The sequence below is a fragment of the Nilaparvata lugens genome, chromosome 3 (genome assembly GCF_014356525.2).
Source record: "Nilaparvata lugens isolate BPH chromosome 3, ASM1435652v1, whole genome shotgun sequence".
Taxonomy (NCBI): Eukaryota; Metazoa; Arthropoda; class Insecta; order Hemiptera; family Delphacidae; genus Nilaparvata; species Nilaparvata lugens.
In genome coordinates, this window is record NC_052506.1 from 89,981,954 (window position 1) to 90,002,366 (window position 20,413).

Below are 20,413 nucleotides of genomic sequence, written 5' to 3' on the forward strand. Positions count from 1 at the left end.
TTAAGCTGCACGATATACCGTTATTATTTTTAAAATGACTGTTTTACTGAACTCCCCTACACAAAAATAAAGGCAGTCCTAACATATAAATTTTTATCGTCTACTAATATTAAGAATATAATAATTATCATACAAACATGTATTTCATGAGTTGATCAAATTTCTGGTTGTGGTATTGAATTCAGTTGACTCAATGACAGACACCTCTATTATGCTTTCTCATCTGAGCTTAGACCTTCTAACCTATTACCATGTAAGTTTTTAAAATAGAGATGCTTCCCATGTTATTTAAATGGAGTCACTTTTACTCCCTAGGGAGTTTTTCTGTTTTTTACTACCGAGAGCAAAAAAGTGACACTTTAGTATTATGTTTGAGGGAGTAAAGTAAGTACTTTAGACAGTAGGTGGAGGAAAAATCATATTAAGGGCCGGTTTCCGAGCTCGGGATTTAGCTAGGTTCTAGACTTTAAACAGCTGGAGTCAGAAAATTGGCTTTCCGAAACTGGGCGTAGTCGCAGTCCACGTTTAAATTGAAATTTGAAAAACTAGAAAATTGAACACACAATAAAATAAAGAGAAAATAGTGTAAAGTTTCAGCTATTTTGAACTATTTAGGAATGTTTCATTTCGTCAAGGAAAAACATTTCCAATTATAGAAATGAGAAAATAAAGAATTATTTTGCTACGACTATTTACTGCGACTACGCCGCGTTTTGGAAAGTCAATTTTCTGACTCCAGCTGTTTAAAGTCTAGAACTTATCTAAATCCCGAGCTCGGAAACCGGCCCTAAAAGTTAGAGCAGCCATAAAAAACACCGAGCTAAGGGACATATAAGTAACTGGTCATATTTACATTTTTGCATAATATGTAAGCTTTTCCTATCTGATATTCATAAATTATGGGAGCTCTGCCTCTAAGCTCTAAAATATTTTATGAAAGTAACGATTAAAGTAGAGCGTGTACTAGGTCGGTGGAGCGGCTCGGCGCGGCCCGGAAAATTTTCGACCTGGAATTAAATACATGTGATCAAGTGAACCTCTGTGCATTGGGTCGGGAGTATAGCGCGGCGCGGATCTCGAGAAGTCTCTGGACTTTTATAGAACGCCGCGCCGATCTACCAACCTAGTGCACGGACGGTAGGTCGGATTATTTCCACGTTCGGATAGCTTCGTGAGGGCTCGGCTGTTTCCGAGCTCTGCTTCTTTCCAGCATCACCCATCGATGTATACTAACAGTTAGTATAGATCACCAGGTTGATATCATCAACAGTTGGCATCATTGGGCCAGATCGTTGGTATCACCGGGCCAGTTCAGTAAATAGCTGCTCTGTCGTCTTCCAGTCTAACCTCAAATCGCAATTTACAAGTCTACGTCACGAACAACTATTCCAAAACGGAGCCGCGCCGCGCTCGCAGTACACGTACGGTACCTCCCATTTTCCGCTCTCCTGCGCGCCGCCCCACCGACCTAATGCACACTCACCTTTAGCCTCTGAGAACTGTGGATCTGAGATTAGAGATCATGATGGATGGTGGCTGTACTGTATTGGCTGGGAGGTGTCCAAGTAGTTGATCCGATCTCAATGATATGCACGTTAATCGACCCAATTTTAGTAACAGAGTTCAAATCTTTCAAACCTCCATTCCACAGTTTCAACATCAAATTCTTTTTTAGCTTGTAGATTGTTATTTTATTCCTAACCTTCACTGTGATATTGCTGTAAGAAATGATTTTTTTTCTCTTATCTGGGAAAGATAAGGAAAATTGCCGGGGACTGGTGCACCGCAGCACATACTAGTTCAGAAAAGATTTGTGAAGGCAAAATCTTATATCATATTTCATTAATATAGCTTTAATAAGTACAATTAAGCTGCACGATATACACCGTTATTATTTTTAAAATGACTGTTTTACTGAACTCCCCTACACAAAAATAAAGGCAGTCCTAACATATAAATTTTATTGTGTATCATGTAATTTTTGTAATTATTTATTTTTGGAAATAGAAAGTTTTTGATCTGCCATTTGCCTCCGTAGCCTCAAAGCTCTAGAATAGTTATGAAAGTGATGATTCATCATAAATTATTTTCACTTCTATGACTAAATATAATAAAATTTATATAATATAAGATATATTATATCTTGTTATTCTATTATGTTAAAAAGTATACCAAATACCTTATTCTATGGTGTTAAGTATAGCAAAAAATTAATGTGATTGAATTCATCTTCAAATTAAACTTGATGTGTTACTGCATCAAGTGAAATTTTGTTCAAACAATATGATTAGATGAATGTGTAAAAGTGATTTACTATTTTAGGATCTTTATAAGAAGAAATTGCTTTACTCACTGCTGGCAAAACGCGCTTCACGAACAGTGAGTAATCATTTTTTACTACCATTAACATAATCAACAATCACTTGAACTATCACTTTCATAACTATCATTATTATTCTGAAGGAATGTATCTTCACAACCAGATAGTTGGTATTTAGAGTGTCAAGTAAGCGCACTTTACTATTGAGTTTGTTGACTGTTGAATATGATTCGTATTGTACATGTAACAGTAACATACAGTTGTAATTTGTTGACTATTGACAATATTAATGCATTATTAAAGTTCATATTATACAAGTATTAGTCTCTGTTGTTTGTCCCACTAGTTTTTGACAGTGTTTGTTGGTGTGATGGTGTGGTATAATAGCATAGAGAGACAATAGCGTAAGTAGATATCCCATGGTATAGGACTTTTATGTCGCAACTTTTACTGTTATCTCAAGCCGATAGTCCACGCAGTTCTTTCCCGTGAAGCTGTGTGATGCTTGTAGTCTCTCATACTGTGCCGTTCATGCACTCTCACCCCAACAAAACAGTAGAAGTCTACAATAATCAACAGTAATCGGCTTGAGATAACAGTAAAAGTTGTAACATAAACGTCCTATACCATGGGATATCTACTTACGCTATTGTTTCTCTATGATAATAGTCACTAGTTTTCCTTACTGTAGTTTTTATTATAATTATTCACGCTTCTGCGGATTATACAAATAAGAGGGGAATTTACATGCAACCTCCAATTCGTCTCTATTGTTCTTATCAGCCTAAATTTAAACTACCAGGTACATTGCAGTGTTTGACGTACTATAGGTGCTGCATCTAGTAGAACTGATTCTTGCATTTTCTATACTAGATTGCCTGAAACGTCAATCATTCTGCAGCATTCCACTGTTGTTTTTTTGGTATCAGCCCTCCCACAGTTATAATAATTTTATTTTGACCTTGTGCAAATCATACATATCTTTGAGCTCAAATGCAAGTTCCTGATATTTCCTAAGTTTCTCTCCACGGGTTTTTTTATCATTCTCATCAGCTGGCACCGCGATATCAATTATGATAGCCTCCTTTCTCAGCATGTCCATCAAGAGGATATCAGGCTTGTTATGCAGGACCTGCCTATCAGTGATCATCTGAGCATCCCAATAGATCTTGACATGGTTTATCTCAGCAAATGCAGATGGTGTACTTATAAATAGTATGGTGGAGTTTTATTTATCATACCTTATTATTATTATTATTATTATTATTATTTCTACTATAGTTGCCCAAGCGAAAATGGGACTCTCAAGGTCGAAGTTTTCTCTCGACACCACCACCCGTCTCTACCAGAACTGTTGTAACTTTGTACTAAGGGTGGCTAGTAAGAGAGAAAGTGAATGTGTGAGAGAGTGAAGTATTGTTCTTGTGAGGAGTATTGTTTGTCTTCTCTGTATTGTTGACTATGACGAGGACAATATAGTTCACAGTTTTACAAATGTATTGTAATGTATTGTACATAATGATTATATATTATATATAATACATATAATTTTCAACAGCTGTACTGGTGTTTGAATGAGAATTGATCAAATGAGAATTTATGCAAATTGAAAAATGCAGAGTGAAGTGGACACTACAAGAATATTGAATAAAATAAATAAAATTACATCACTTCACTTCCAATTATTGATTATTATAAAAGTCTTCAATAACCTATATGAAGTAAAAGCTCAGTTTATAAATAGTTGCATTTATAAAGAAAAATCTAATCATGATTATAAAAATGGATTTATTGATGTCATGACTTAAGAAAGAGTTATAAATTATACATAGCAATATTCTTTCCTCCATTTCATGATGTTGAAGAAGATAGGGGAGGAGGGGAGGAGGTAACGGGGGATGTTATTGTTCTAACTTCAAAGAATGACACAATAGAACTTTTGAACCTGACGTGCTCAAAAGAATTTGAGACAGATAGTGACGGAAAAGAGGAAGAGGGAAGGTATGAGAAGGAAAAAGAGATGTTCAGTGTGTAGAAATATAGTCAATGTATAGATAGATAAATGACTTTTATTCACACTTTACAATAAAAGTGATGTGGGCGAAATTGAGGCAATAGAAGCCCCCTCTTCCATTTAACCCACAATATATAGACTGGTCGAGTGAGGGGTGGTAACCAGTGGCAACAGTGGCCTTGAGAGGCCCATTTTCGCTTGGGCTACTATAACAACCTATCTTTAATAGTATATCATACTGCAGTAGAGAAGAATAAATGGATCGACAACATGTTAACAGAAGGCAGCCTACCTTTTTATCCAATTTGAACTTGTTGATGGCAAAGGTTGTGTAGAGCAGCAGTAGTGTGGAGAGGAGGGAGATGGCGCTGTACTCGAGACCCCGTGAGTTGATGCCGACAAAATGGTGGCCAGGGTTGGTGGGCAGGAACGAGGCCTTGATCAGCCAGGGCAACCCGAGGCACAGCAGGATGTCGAACGTGTTTGAGCCCAGCGAATTGCTGATTCCCATTGATCCATGTCCTTAAAACAAAATAATTAAGAATAAGAGTTTTTATTAGCCATTAAATATTACACAAACGTGCAATAGGCTTTGTCAATATAAAAACAATACATTAAAGTGCAAGTTTCTTCAAAAAATATAAAAAATTTAAACTTCAATAAATGTTCAACACAATCAGGTAACAAATTTGTTACCTGAAATGGGATATCCACATAAAATTTATCTGCAATAGAATTAGATACTTTTCTTTCAAATTCTTGAAGCGAAATTCTGAGTCAAAGTCAGCTGAAAATGGTATACTTTGCTATGGTTTAATCTATAATTCAATATGGGATAACCGTGTCCCGGGCTGTTGTAACTCACATTTGGTAGAACTTTTCTTTTGCCAAAAATTGATCATCAAAACTATTCTAAATAAACCTAGACTTTACCCAACCTGTTTGACTTTTCAAGAATTCGATGTTCTCACAATTAAACAATTATATATTTTGAATGTGGTAAAATTTATTATCAAGCATAAAACTGATTTCCCTCCTACAAATAACGCTGCCAACAGCCTATACAACCTAAGGCCTAGAGCAAAATAGATATTTAATTTACAATACAAACATAGAAACCATCAGAAGACAACTTTTATACATAAGCAGTAAAATCATTAATACAATCCCCGAACCCTATATTGAATGTGCGAGAATAACTAAAAAACTTAAACAGGATATCATCAACACCTGGATCAAATTGAATTACTTCTTCTATCTATGAGATGTTTCTCTTCAAAGTTTACTCTTCTGACTTGTGTGCTTGCTTATTCTGCAATCCCTTGTAATTGATCTAGTACTTCAAATCTTTTTTTTAACACATGGTCCTATCGGTTTCTTGGAAAAACTCTTCAATCTTCCATCCTTTTTGTTAATCTCTTTATTGGACTTGTATGTGTGTGTAGAAAGAAATAAATTAAATTGAATTGGAAAATTGAATATTAACATCACAATCCATAAATTCTTTTAAATTGTAAAATGGGTTTTGTCTTAGCCATTTATTAAAAACCAATTTTAATTTTTTACTAGTTACATTCTTATCTCAAGATGAAGTTTATTATATATTACACATCTCTGATACATATGGCTTTTATGAATCTTAGATTATCTTATATAGGGAGTCAAAAGAACAGAGTTCGATCTAGTATTGTAATTGTAATCAAAGCTATTTTGAGCAAAATCGACTAGATTTTTTAACATGAGTTAAATTGTAATAAATGTACAATGAAGGTACAGTAATAATTTCAAACTCTACAAGAATCTCTCGGTTGCAAGTTTGAAATTATCCTTATAGCCTTTTTTTGCAGGATAAGTATCTTTTTGCATTGCTACTGTTCCCTACAACTCCTTAGTTAATAATAGAGTGAAATAGACCAAAGTAAGCCATTATGAGAACTTGTAAGCTTGTGTATACAAAATTTGAGTTTTCTTAATAGATAAATAACTCTGGAAGCTTTCCTGCATGCCATTTCAACTTGCTCTTTCCAGTTTAACTTACTATCTATACATAAGCCTAGTAATTTTACTGCTCTATTTTCACTAACATTATTGGAAAGTGAAAAATATATAAGTTCGGTTCTATCATTATTTATTGCTGCTAAACTATTATATTCGAATCAGGCTGTAGATAATTTAATTCTTTCTGCTAACATTGCAACATCTTCATGTCTTTTTCAAAGCACATTAAGGTCGTGTAATCCGCATACAAAGCAGGTAAACAATTAGATAAATTCAAAATTTATTATGAAAGTAACACGTAACCTAGCTACATTCCGACTGGTCTATAAATATAGAAATTGGGATGAAAAGAAGTTTTGGACTATAGATGTTTCTTTGTCCTTAAGTTGATTGTGAATGATAAATAAATGAATAAATAATAAAGGAAAGAACTGGCTTATACACGTACGATGTTTGACGCATCATCACGTCTGAACTACTGGACTGATTAACTTGAAATTTTGCAAATAGATTCTTAATTAACCGAGGATGGTTAAAGGCCTATTTTCAATCCTTCAAGATTCCACTCGGTCAAGTTTTCAGTTAGTCAATTTTTAAAATATACCCTTGCGGAGCACGGGTCACCTGCTAGTGAATAATAATAATCACTATCAGATCAATTTTCATTCATAAGACAATTTAAAACTAATTAGGAAATTGAAGAAGTTTTAGGCAATAGCCTGTTTTTTCTTTCCGATTCTTGTATTTTTTGCTAACCTTATAAATAAATAAATAATAAATAAATAAATAAATAAATAAATAAATAAATAAATAAAAAATAAATAAATAAATAAATAAATAAATAAATAAATAATAAATAAATAAATAAATAAATAAATAAATAAATAATAAATAAATAAATAAATAAATAAATAATAAATAAATAAATAAATAATAAATAAATAAATAAATAAATAAGTAACTTTTCATTGAACAGAGAGACTCATCTATAGTGAGGTCCACGTTATAATGACAGTATTTGATCAACTTTGGTTTTGCTATCCTAGTCTATCATTCGACAAAGCCGGTGGTACTATCCATTTCTAGGTCCACAACGATGCCAATTATGTTTTTGACAGTATAGAAATATAATTGATTAATGCAGAGAATCGGCATCGCTATTCTTCTATCTTTATCCACTGCCATTATAACGTGGACCTCACTATAGTATTGTTTTGTTGGCAAAACGTTGGATAGTAGTGAGCAAACTGGTTCAAGATTTCAAAAATAAATGTTTGCTAATTTTGAATCCTCTCTAATTTCATCAAATCCTCTCAACCTTGATATAGAATTTCAATAGAGTTGTGATGGTATGATGTTAATGATTTGTGTGGTAGCTAACAGTGTTTGCTCACCTTGCTTGGCCACAATTACACTGGAGACTGCTTCAGGAACACTAGTTCCAGCTGCCAGGAACGTTATTCCCATCACTGAATCTGGTATCTTCAAAGTGTCACCTGTTATAGAAAAGCTGGGTTATTATTACAGACATAATAATATATACCATCAAATGATTAATATAAATAATACATTGTTTTCTCGTAAATGTGGGAATTTATCATTCAACTTTCTCTTTTCCACATTCTAACGGAAATTACTACTAGTCTTTGTAGTAGAGCAATCTACTCATGTGAAAAATATATAAGCACCAAGCTGTGCAGAGTAATCTTCTTACTGCGAGATCTTGCCAATGAGGTATCGAGCTAATATTTAAGAACAGCATATCTCTCATTTTTCCACAGGATAATGTCATACGGTTTGCTATTATAGGGTAATTCAGTACACATAAGCGATATTCTACTTCTGCAAGAGAAGGCCCTTAGAATTATCACTGCCTCTTCATACTTAGAACACTGCAGGCCACTGTTTATAAGTAGCAGAATTTTGACAGTAATTAATATAAATATTCTGTTTCAATAAACGCAAAGAAAAATCTGCACGGGTATGAAATTAGAGAAAATGTTCATTCCTATAGCACTAAACAATAGGCAGATTAATATTCAACATAAGAGACTGTCAAAGTCATTGAACAGCTTTGAGATTGTTGGCCAAAAACGTTTTAATAAGCTGCCACCTGAACTCCGAACTGCGCCTCTCAATATATTCAAGGCAAAGATGTATGATTGGCTGGTACAAAACTCACTTTATAAGCTGGACGAGTTCTTTGATAGAAAAATGAGTGTTTCTTGATTCATCTTCTTGTCGGAGATTAGAGTGTCATGAATATTATAGTATTACGTAACAGTCAGGTACTGTTTATTTATTTACATTCGTTGACGTTGTCTCTTGCCTTCGTGGCCTACTGACAAGAAAATATTATTTTCCTACAGTTACCTTGAAAAGTGACGATTCCTGCACTGATTACAGAACGCAAAGATTCACTTTTCCGCTCTAGTGCGGAAAAAAATTTTCTGCACTCCAGATTTGCAACACAAAATAGTTGGTGGGTTATATGGAGGATTAGTGCACGAAAACAAAAATTAAGTTGGTAAAAATGACTGTGGTTAGGTTTAGATAAGAATCATTTCAATGGCTACCCTACATTTATGATAAAATACCAAACTAGAATTCCAAAATTAGGCCTACTGTTTATTTAGAAAAATCGATATTGGCAAGCCAATTATCCAAATGACTTTTCTGAACCATCCTCGTCCATAGGGGAAACTCAGCACAGACCAAGCTGGAAATTAAAAGGAAACATAGAATGTGAGAATATTGAGAGAATTGAAATAATAAAATAGCTTGATGAATTGAATTTGGATAATTATAATGGTATAACCAATGGATTAGTTATTGATAACATTTTTCACTGATATCTTTTGATCAGTGGAAATATTGAACTATTCTATATGAATAATAGAAGAATATTACGTATAGACCAAAATCACAAGATATGAAATATATGAAAGACAAACTATGGAAGGAAAAATTAATGAATCTTAGACAATTTGAGAAAACATTTGAATAAAGATTAAATTTCGCAGTAGGAGACTTTATTAATATAAACAATTCCTCTTCTCAATAACAAGCCACCATCTCTTAATTCATTACAAAAGAGATTTCTTTTTCATCATTTAAAAACAGAGTTGCAAGTTCTTTGATGCAAATCTTGTGAGTGAAAATACAAGAGCGAATTCCCGTATATTTGAGGATCGTGATTATTCCTTAGCTCTGCATAGAAATGGGCAAATTACGATAACGTCTTTTTTTTGTAAAACTATCCGCATTCAATTGTAAATCTAAATTCAGATGTTTTTGTTGCTTTATTGAATTAGTGTTGGATGAGTTGTCATTGAGTTGAACAATTCAATCACAACGCAGTCCTACTTAACTCAATACAAATCATATCAAAATACGAATCATCTCAACACAATACTGAACAAGACAAATGCTACTGTTCAATTACTCCAAGTAGATAGGATAATAACATGGAGAAACAATAGCATAAGTAGATATGCCATGGTATAGGGCGTTTATGTCGCAACTTTTACTGTTATCTCAAGCTGATTACTGTCGATTATTGTCGATTTTTACTGTTTTGACCGGATAAGAGTGTATGAACGGCACAATATGAGAGACTACCAGCGTCATAAAGCTTCACAGGAAAGAATTACATGAACTAACGGCTTGAGATAACAGTAAAAGTTGCGACATAAACGCCCTATACCATGGGATATCTACTTATGCTATTGTTTCTCTATGATAATAACAACACTTTCTATAAGGATAGAACCTATTTTAAATACTTATTATTAAACAAAAATCCCAATTAAATGTTGTAAATCACCCCGAAGACTTCTGCTACTGCAAATATTGACAACAGAGTAAAAAGCAGATGGGAATCAGTAGACTTTTGCTACTGCAAATATTGACAACAAATCAAATTTATTCACTCGAAAATCATACAAAATATAAAACGACAAGTCAGGGTAAACAGCTAGATGGAAATTCGTATAGTATTTTAAATACTATGCCAAATTGCATTTTTTGATAAGAAACTCACCTCCAGACGATTTCTCGACATTGTTGTCGGGTCGGGCTGGCTTTTCTGCCTTCTCCACCTTCTCGGCCACTTGTACCTCGGTTGACGGGCTCTTGACCACGTTGCCATTCTGTTGCGATGGAATCGTTATGTTGCCCGTCTGCGGATTCATGTGCACGTCAGCAGCCTCTGACAAAAGTTTTCAATTACAATCGCAAGTTCAAAGCAACACTGAATACTATAAAAGTTAACAAAAAATGATTCCCCAAAGCATAAAATACATCAATATTTCATTATCGGTATTCATTATCAGTACTATTCATTATCATGAATTTTGACACAATATTAGAAGATAGTAAGTTGTGGATACAACTCATTACATCAAGAAGTAAAAAATAAAACATCTTGGTACCCTTTTTATGTTTCAAAGCAACACTGAATACTATAAATTTCAACACACAAAGCATAAAATTCATCATTATTATTACAGTATTCACTAGCATGAATTTTCATACAATATCATCAAGAAAAAAATCTAAGTACCCTTTTTAAATTATTTCACTTATTAAATGTATGTGAATGATATTGGGATTGAATAAAGAGGATCAATCAAGTTAAAGTGTTTTATACTCCTCAAAAAACATTAGCAATTTAGGTTGAAGTAATTAGCTTCAGAATAGAATGAGTTGGGAATTACGTTACTGGTATGTTTCATTAGGTATCCGTAGAAGTATATAATGAGGATAAGTATATCACATCTGAAGAATATCATATTGTAACGATGTTATCAAGCAGTCGTGTAGCCTGCTGTATTGGTACCAACTGTTGAAGGTATTGTATATGTTTTTTGGAAATATATTGCTTAACTCTGATGAGCGATTTTTAAATAAAGTGTATGCGGCGGTGTACATGATACAGCGTACAAGAGTGCTCGTAGAAGTATGCTATTATATCTCTTCCGTATGAAAATTGACTCTTTGATAGACCCACTATGTCACTGAGGCTCAAATCAAATCAAATCAGATTTGAGATTCACTCAGATTCCAATAGTCGGTTTACATGAGAAGAGTACACATATTGTTCCTTTCTCAGACCAAGCAAGAAAATTATTGTATATATTATCGAGAGGTAGTAGATCTGAAGTAACTGTGATGGCAGTGTTTAGTCTTAGGCTAGGTGCACACCGGTTAGTCAAGACAAGACAAGACATGATCAGACACATTTAGTCACAATAATTCACATTGTTGCTTATGACGTAGCTCACACTGATTAGTCATTGCAATTAGTCATGTCTTCATAACCAACTATGTGAAGTATTGTGACTGAACGTGTCTGATCATGTCTTGTCTTGGCTAACTGGTGTGCGCCTCGCCTAATTTGTCTACTTTGGATTTTCAAGCAGCAAAGCAGCTTAAGTTGGCACTCAGTGCACTACACACCTATTGTAGGTATTGAGTATTTCTTATTGAATTTAAAGTTGAAATACCTTTCAATTCATAGAATTCAATTTTAGATTTAAAAAATTTCGAATTGAATTGGAATAAAGACATCATCCAGTACACTAAAGAGAATTGCTCTAATGCACTAATAGATAATGAAAGAGTACTATACCACAGAATACATACAGAATGGAAAGTATCAAACGCCTATCCAACGAATGCTTTTTACATGTCGCCAATACTTGTGTGCACAAAGACCACGTCACGTGACTGCGCAATCTTGTTAGAAATTAAAATTACCACTATCCGGGTCTTTTGATTGGCTCAGTAAAGTAATCCGAACCTCCCATCTATACTATTACAAAGCTAAACTTTCTTTCAAGATGGCGGATTTTCGCGTCAGGATATTAGCCGACTTTCCATTCAGTATCGTATTCTGTGACTGTACTGGATAATGCTTCAATTTTATTTTAGGTTTTTTCAATTATGAATTGGAATTTTATAAATTGAAAATTATTTCAACTTTAATTCGAAGTGAAACCTCAGTGTAGTGCCAACCTCTGCAAAACTATTCAGAGCGTGGTTGTCCATGGCAACGTTAAAAATCTGGTGTGGTACACTCACACAACTTTCCTTGCTCATTGAACTATTTAAAATTTTACATCTATTTTCGCTTAAAAACCTTTCCCCTTATTTTGATCAAATATTTCTCTTGTAAAAAAAACATCCACGGAACAAAGTGCCTTTTTTATAACCCTATCTTAAAATTTCCAATATAGTTCGCTAAATAAACCTAAGCCTCAATATCAAACGAGAATAATTTAGAAGAAAAACATAATGACGATTGACGGCAACATATTTGCAACTACGATCAGACTACTGTATATGTGTATATACAATTGTTTTCAGAGTACTTTTTCCTTTATGTAAATATTGTGAAATTCGATGTTTTTTTGAAATTCGTCAAAACATCTGTTCTACAGATGAAATATCTTGACTATGACTGTGTTCTTTTTATAAACTGCTCTACCACGGTATATGGAAGAAGAAAAAGTAAAAACCGTGTTCCTACCTACCTCATGCACGAGAAGGAGGTTACAAAGGCCATTTTTCAAGGATTGGGTGGACCCCCCATTAGTACCCCAGGAAAAAGACTCATGTCAGTTGATAGAGCTAATAAATAACTATACAGGGTATGGATTTGAAAAAAATCGTTAGAGCCGTTTTTGAGAAAATCGTGAAAAACATGGTTTTTTAGTAACTGTCATTTTTCTCAAGAATATTACGGAGCTCCTGCAATTTTCACAGAAATGAGACTCATGCCAGTTGATAGGGCTTATGAATAGCTATCTATGGTATGAATTTGAAGAAAATCGTTGGAGCCGTTTTCGAGAAAACCGTGAAAAACATGGTTTTTTAGTCATTATCCGCCATTTTTCTCAATAATATTACGGAGCTCCTGAAATTTTCCCTGAAATGAGACTCATTTCAGTTGATAGGGCTTATAAATAGCTATCAATTGTATAAATTTGAAGGAAATCGTTAGAGCCATTTTCGAGAAAAACGTGAAAACCATGGTTTTTTAGTAATTATCCGCCATTTTTTCCGCCATCTTGAATTGAATTTTATTGAATTTCTTATTGTCGGATCCTCATGGTATAAGGACCTTAAGTTTAAAATTTCAAGTCAATCGGTTAATTAGGAATGGAGTTATCGTGTTCACAGACATACACACAAACACACACACACACACATACACACACACACACACACATACACACACACAGACCAATACCCAAAAATCATGTTTTTGGACTCAGGGGACCTTGAAACGTATAGAAAACTTGAAATTGGGGTACCTTAATTTTTTTTGGAAAGCAATACTTTCCTTACCTATGGTAGTAGGGCAAGGAAAGTAAAAATAGGAGTATCTTAATTTGATATTAATGGAATTGATTTTCTTAGTACGATACTTGATAGATGTACGGTACTTGTACGGCAACGATTTTTTGGTGATGAAAATGAGCCCCAATTACTGCAAGCAAACATGGCTCTTGTAGATGTGATGAATGACTGAGAAGTAACTCACCAGAAATGGCAGGACTGTCGGTGTGACTGGGCGTGAGGTTGAGGCACTTGTGAGTCCACTTCTGGATGGTCTTGTCCCAGTACATGACGGCGATGTAGACGGTGTAGAGTGCCACCAGAATCAGCGCCTCGTACCACTCTATTCGCTCATCGTGGATTATACAAATAAGTATGGTGACTGTAACACCATATGCTAAGCAGTCTCTTGTAAGTGGCCACCAATGTAGAGGTACTACCTGGAAAACATGTTTCTCTCATTCTTTGCCAAAGCTAACACAATAATTCTAAATTATTTTTTTCTAATTCACTACGTTAGAACCACTAATATAAATATAGATATTACTGTGAGATGATTAACTAATGAATTGAAAATGTGAAATCGATGAAGGATAGATTTGTGTCGGATGGTCACGTTGCCGTCGGTCCCGGCTGCCTAATAATCAGTCATTTAGCCATGCCAGAGGCCCTGAAATTGATCAGTTGCGACCTGAAAACCCTGACACCAGACCTGAGCCAGCCAGGTCACTCGAATTTATTATTATTATTGTCAGATTTGTAGGACAACAGATGTATCATAATATATTATATGAAAAACTATAGATATGAATAATGGAAACATGCATCAATATTAAATAAAGATACTAAGAAGTTTTCAAAACCACAGATTTATTGATACTTAGAAAGACCGGTTTTGGTTGTTACACCATTGTCAATCTCTGATAAACTATCAGAGATTTTTTTTATCAGAGATTGACAATGGTGTAACAACCGAAACCGGTCTTTCTAAGTATCAATAAATCGATGGTTTTGACAATTCCTTAGTATTTTTATTAAATATGAACAAGTACCACAATATCAACTTCTCAACTACACAAAAAATGTATCAATATGACTGATTTTGAATTAAATTGACTTTTAACCAACATTAATAAGAACTTGATAAAATATATTTTAAAATATTTTTCGAGTTCTAAAACAAAAGAGTTAATTTACTAACAGATATTCGTAAAGTTATGAATACATCCTCAGGTGTACTCGACAACTAGTACTAGACAAGTCTCGTAATACTAGACAATTTGACTGGTATCTCAAACAATTTGTCAATTTCACAAATACCGTATCTCATATTAATTATTATTGTATGGCTGCGTACAAATATTTTTAACCAAACAAATATGAATAAAAAAGAATTGATTACGAACATCAATGGAACCTGTTAAAGACCTGTTTCTTCAACCCACTACTGTAATTATAATTAGGTGAATGGCGGCTATTTCCATCAACAAACTCCTGTAAACTACGTGATACTACGTAAACTATTCTCCTCTTAAGCATTCCACGTGTATATACACTTGTAACTACAACATACGATTGAGGCCCAGTACAATAGTGATGATATAGTATTACAAAAACATTGAGTGGTTCCTAGTGGAATGCTTTAGAGGAGTTAGAAGAAAGTGTCAGTTATTTCTGATCATCTATACCTCCCTGCCCACCTCTGTATAAAAGTGAAAACATATACACCCTCACTTGAAAACATTCAGAGCAAGTGGATGTGAAGCATATTATTTATTATGCCGCTTGTTAGAGTTGAATCAAAATTATCAGAGGAAGTGTCAGTTATCTCTGATCATCCATACCTCCCTGTCCATGAAATACTCGAACCTCTGTATACGAGTATAAACAAACATCTCCACTTGAAAATATTCAGAATGTTTGGAGCAAGAGAATGTTGAGCATTGAGCATATTATTTATTGGGGAGTTCGTTAAGGGACGTTTACATAATTCAAGTTTCTACAGATGAAAATTAATGAGGAATTGCAAATGCTAATTGATGAATAATTATTATTAAACGAAAATCCAAATTAAATGCTGTTAATCACCCCGAAGACTTCTGCAAATATCGGAAGCAGAGTTGATAGCTAGATGGAAATACGATGAGAGATACTATCCAAAAATTATTTACCAGCCCAGGAATCAAACCCAGAGTTCGAATGAACTTGAAAAAGTATGATGCAGATGAAGAAGAAACCTTAGCTTGAAACGCAGAGATTAATTAGATTTTCTTACTTCATAATTATATACTTTTGAGATTATTAAATCTTTAATTCATGTAAACTTGACTTCAAATTTTTAAAATCGCCCATTCAACTCAAACTTGACTAATGCCTGACTAATCACCCATTTCACTCAAGTAAACTTGACTAATGTAAACCCTACTGGAGAGTTGAAGCTAAATGATTTATGTGCGTAGCATACCATTCCAGCTCCGATGCCGCAGCAGGCGGCGACGGCGAGTATGTTGAAGACGGCGCTGCCGACAATGGTGCCGACGCCGATGTCGCCCTCAGTGATGAACGTGCCAATCACGTTCACGAACAGCTCCGGCGCAGACGTCGCCGTCGCCATGAACGTCGCTCCCGCCACGTCCTTCGACATATTTAATGCTACAACACACACAATTTATTGTATTTTCATTGTATAATGATATTGTTTTACTGTATTTGTGAAAGAGACCCATAAAGGGTAACCTGTTGTCTCCATAAATAAATTATTAATCTCAATAAAACTGGATAAGATTTGAAATGAAGGAAAGAAAGTGCACTTAAATTCATAAATTTAAAAGCTGACTTAATAGAATCAAGTGAAGATTGATAGGGGTGTGTGCACACAGGCAGCGGTCAGGTGTTCCGAGTTTCACGTTCTGAAGTTGATTATAGAATCAGTGAAAGAAAGATGTTTTCATACCATACACAGTGCGGCAGCGAAACTTTCTTTTTTTAAGTAAATAAAACTCTTTGTATGGATCAGAAAGTTTGTATTCATTTTTTTGTAATGTAGACACATATATAAAGTTTTGTTTCAATTAGCTTTGAGTATCAAATCTGGTAGGTGACGTCCCCTATTCTCCATACACTAAGTAAACCGATTTCTGTCGTTTGTCATGACTCCTGCCAGCATTGCAGGCATTGTGTTAGCAATTTCTTTCCTGATATTGGTATTCAAATCTTGTAGGGTCCTTGGACGGTTCACATAAACAAGGGATTCCAAAAACCCCCATAGAAAAAATCACAAGAATGAAAATGAAGATCATCATGAAAAATTCGTCTCACAGAACGATCGGAGAGTCCAAGAGCAGACGCATGTTTGCGAGCAGAATGCTGTAGTGATCGCAACATTGGAACTCTCACAACCTAAATGTTCTCAGGTGTCTTAATGGGCCGAAAGACTTCAGTTCTTCGTCTTGTCGCACTTGCAGTTTGTCTAAACGTAGTGACCCACGTAACAATTGATTTCCGGTCCGGGGCAGTAGCCAAAGGGGCTGAATTAAATCGATATCGAAATGCGCGCTAGGTTGTGATCACAGAACATCCGCTCGAAAAACAAGTCTCACCGGCAAATGCGCGCTTCTCATTTTTCCAATGCATGATGTCGGGAAGAAAACTTTATAGTCTGACCTCTCTAACGAGACCAAATTCTCTCTACTACGACATCAGCTGACTGGATAGCGTTCACATTAAAAAGGGAGGTTTTGCTGCCGCACCCGGTAAAAAGAAGTCTCTGGCTGCGAACCACACGTTAAACCACACCTCCGAACCTGATATACGCATAAACCATGAGGTGTGGAGCGCCAGCTACTATTCAACGGCACTGTCAAGTCGGTAGGCAAGTATCACAGAGGAGTTAAACCTGCGTTGCAGTGGAACCACCCACAGAAATTTAAGGAACAATAAAGAAGTTTTAAAATCAAATCACTCGTTTTTCAAGGTTTAATAAGCAAGGTTCAAGGGAATATTGCTCTACAATATGATTAATAAGATAGAACAAATGAATCATTATTATTTCATGAAAAGTTTATTACAGCTCATCCGATTATGATGTTATATAATTCATATAGAATTTCCATGCTCACATGAATGAGTACATAGTAATTAAGAATTTGAGATTTAAGGAATATACGAAAATAAGACGATTCGAATGTTTACTAGGTACCGTACCACAGATTTAGCCTGTTACAAGAAAAGCGATAACTATTTATGTTTTACACCAGTATCAATCCCATACAAACACTTCAGTTAGTTCAAACAACAAGTAAAAAGTAATTGATTCATTTATTGAAAAAATATCTATATAAAGCATTCATTTATACAGAATGGCGCAGGAAAACGAGTCATTTTGAATGTGAGAGTTGTGGCAACTAAATAAAAAATAGTTCAAAATTCTGCACAATTGATGTGGACGTATTGAAATTCAGTAATCATTGGTCATTGAACTGGTTTAGAACGAGCAGAAGCAAAAATGGTGAAACTGAAAGAATATTTTGACAGCATTACCACGTTTGAAGCTATGAAAGTATCCTGTGGGGTATCCTGAAGGCGAGGTGTAACATACAACCTACACGCCCAAGCAAGAAATACAGGGAAGCATTTTTTTTCATTATATGATTATGACTTTTAAAAAAATTATAAAATTTAAAACGAAATCTCTGCCATTCCCAAGATTCGCTACACTGACATTCCAGAGTTTCCATAACAGCAACAGGCATAACATGATGGGAACGCTAAATGATAGAAAATATACTTGATAAGATGAGAGGTACTTTTCTAAATTTTATTTGTAGAAACATAAATAGCATACCTACATTGCCATTGTAGAAACATGAATGGCATGATGAATACATGCCATTTCATTATAGTCCAGGCAATGAATGCTCGAAAAAGGGTATAGAGGGAAAAGTTGGGAAGACAATTTTTGAGAAAAATGAAAATTTCACCCCTTACATTGAAGCTGCTATAACAATGAAAGGGAAACTTGGAATGGTGAAATGATACATTATTTCAAAGAGAATTCAATGCTCTACAAACCTACGATAAGCATCAGTTTTTATGATGCATTGTTGGAGAGTTATAAGCCCTGAAAGAGCAAAACATTGGATAAAAACCTGTTATTTTAACAATTATACACCTTCAAGAGCGAATATCTCGGGAACTATTGGGAATATCACAAAATTCCACTGAACAAAACGTGTAGAGAATTTATCAAGCTTCATTTTTGATCTGATATAGTCATGTTGGTTGAACGCATTGTTCTCAAGATATGAGCGTGGAAGCAAAACGCTGAAAAATGCAACTTTTAAACCACCCTCATCCCCTTAGCACATGAGTTAGGAATGGGGACTTTTGATATGTTCTCCTTCCAACTAGTCTCAACAATGCTGCAAAGTCCAAAATTTTGTTCAAAACATTCCCTTTAAATTCCTTTGTCAATTGGTCTATTGTTGCAAAAATGGAGATTTCACACTCAACACTAAAGCTGCTGCAAAAGGTGTAGGGAAATTCGTGAAAGTGTGAAATTATACATCAAATTGAAGAGAATCTAATGCTCTATAAGCTCATAATCACTATGGATTTTTCCCATCGATTTTTAAAAAGTTATAAGAGCAAAAATATAAAAAATTGGTGGCAAACGTGTTTTTTTTCAAAAATGTCACACCTTCAGGGGCGGATATTTCGAAAACTAGAGGAGATATAAAAAAGTTGTGAAATGAATATTGTAGGAAATTATGTAAGCTTTGATTTGTTAAATGACAGTCAAGTACTTAGGATACATAGTTTTTGAGTTTTATGCGAGAAATGGTACCTTTAAACCACCCTCACCCCCTTAGCACAGGGGGGGGACTTTTGATATGTTTATCTCCTTACTACCCTAAACAGAACTGCGGATAGAAGAATTGTCTTCTCAACTTTTCCCTCTATAACCTTTCCTTGACTGGACTATTAGTAATCGACTAATTTTATGAATGTTTTCGTGGAAATTACATTACTTCAGATTTTCTTTATTTCCCTGCGTCACCCTAAATATTTATGATTATTTAGGCTATAATATTTCCCCCACTGTGAGTTATATGACAAAGTAGAACTTGTACGACTACGGGCTTCATTGTTTATGATGACACTGTGAAAGTCTTTTATTCAAGTAGTTTTATCACATGCTATTTAGATGCTACGAAGTTTGAACTGCATAATTATTATGTAATGTTTTGGTGAGGAAATAAATACAAACTAACCTTTGCATATTTTTTCGACGGCTGGAACGAAGTACTTATCGCATACGATGGCAAGTGCCAAAAAAAGATAAAGAGAGAAGATGAAGTGGACAGCTACCGCTCCTTCTCTCCTCTGTTGTTCGGTGAATATATCTCTAGGAAAGTCATCTATTGCTGGAGGTGTACAATTTAAGTTTGAGTAATGTGACGTCAGATCTGCAAACAAAAAAAGAAGAATCTATAGTTTCAAGAGATTTATAAATTCTATAAAAGCATACAATTCAAAACAAACAATACATTTTAATAAACAGAAGTTTATTACCACAAATATATGCTTCAGGAGTTTCCAAAATTTTCAATCTAGGCCAGTGTAATAATACTGGGTACAATGGTGTGTGTCCCCTCCCAATAATTTGATCAGTGCTGAAAGTTTATAAAAAAAATTGTGTTTGCCAGATGCAAACATCCCAAGCTATTTGCCCCCGT

At 34.6% G+C, this 20,413-nt stretch overlaps 1 protein-coding gene across 1 annotated transcript in view; it reads right to left on the reverse strand.

Moving 5' to 3' along the window:
* The window catches only part of LOC111052458 (sodium/potassium/calcium exchanger 4), a 56,301-nt gene that overhangs the window by 3,318 nt on the left and 32,570 nt on the right, over window positions 1-20,413 (reverse strand). The window contains exons 2-8 of the mRNA XM_039422955.1: window positions 19,949-20,143; window positions 16,141-16,328; window positions 13,882-14,116; window positions 10,375-10,542; window positions 8,958-9,051; window positions 7,727-7,842; window positions 4,627-4,856 (exon numbers count right to left, since the gene is read on the reverse strand). Of these exons, the coding sequence (XP_039278889.1) occupies window positions 4,627-4,856; window positions 7,727-7,842; window positions 8,958-9,051; window positions 10,375-10,542; window positions 13,882-14,116; window positions 16,141-16,328; window positions 19,949-20,143 (1,226 nt within the window). The remainder of the gene's footprint in view (window positions 1-4,626; window positions 4,857-7,726; window positions 7,843-8,957; window positions 9,052-10,374; window positions 10,543-13,881; window positions 14,117-16,140; window positions 16,329-19,948; window positions 20,144-20,413) is intronic.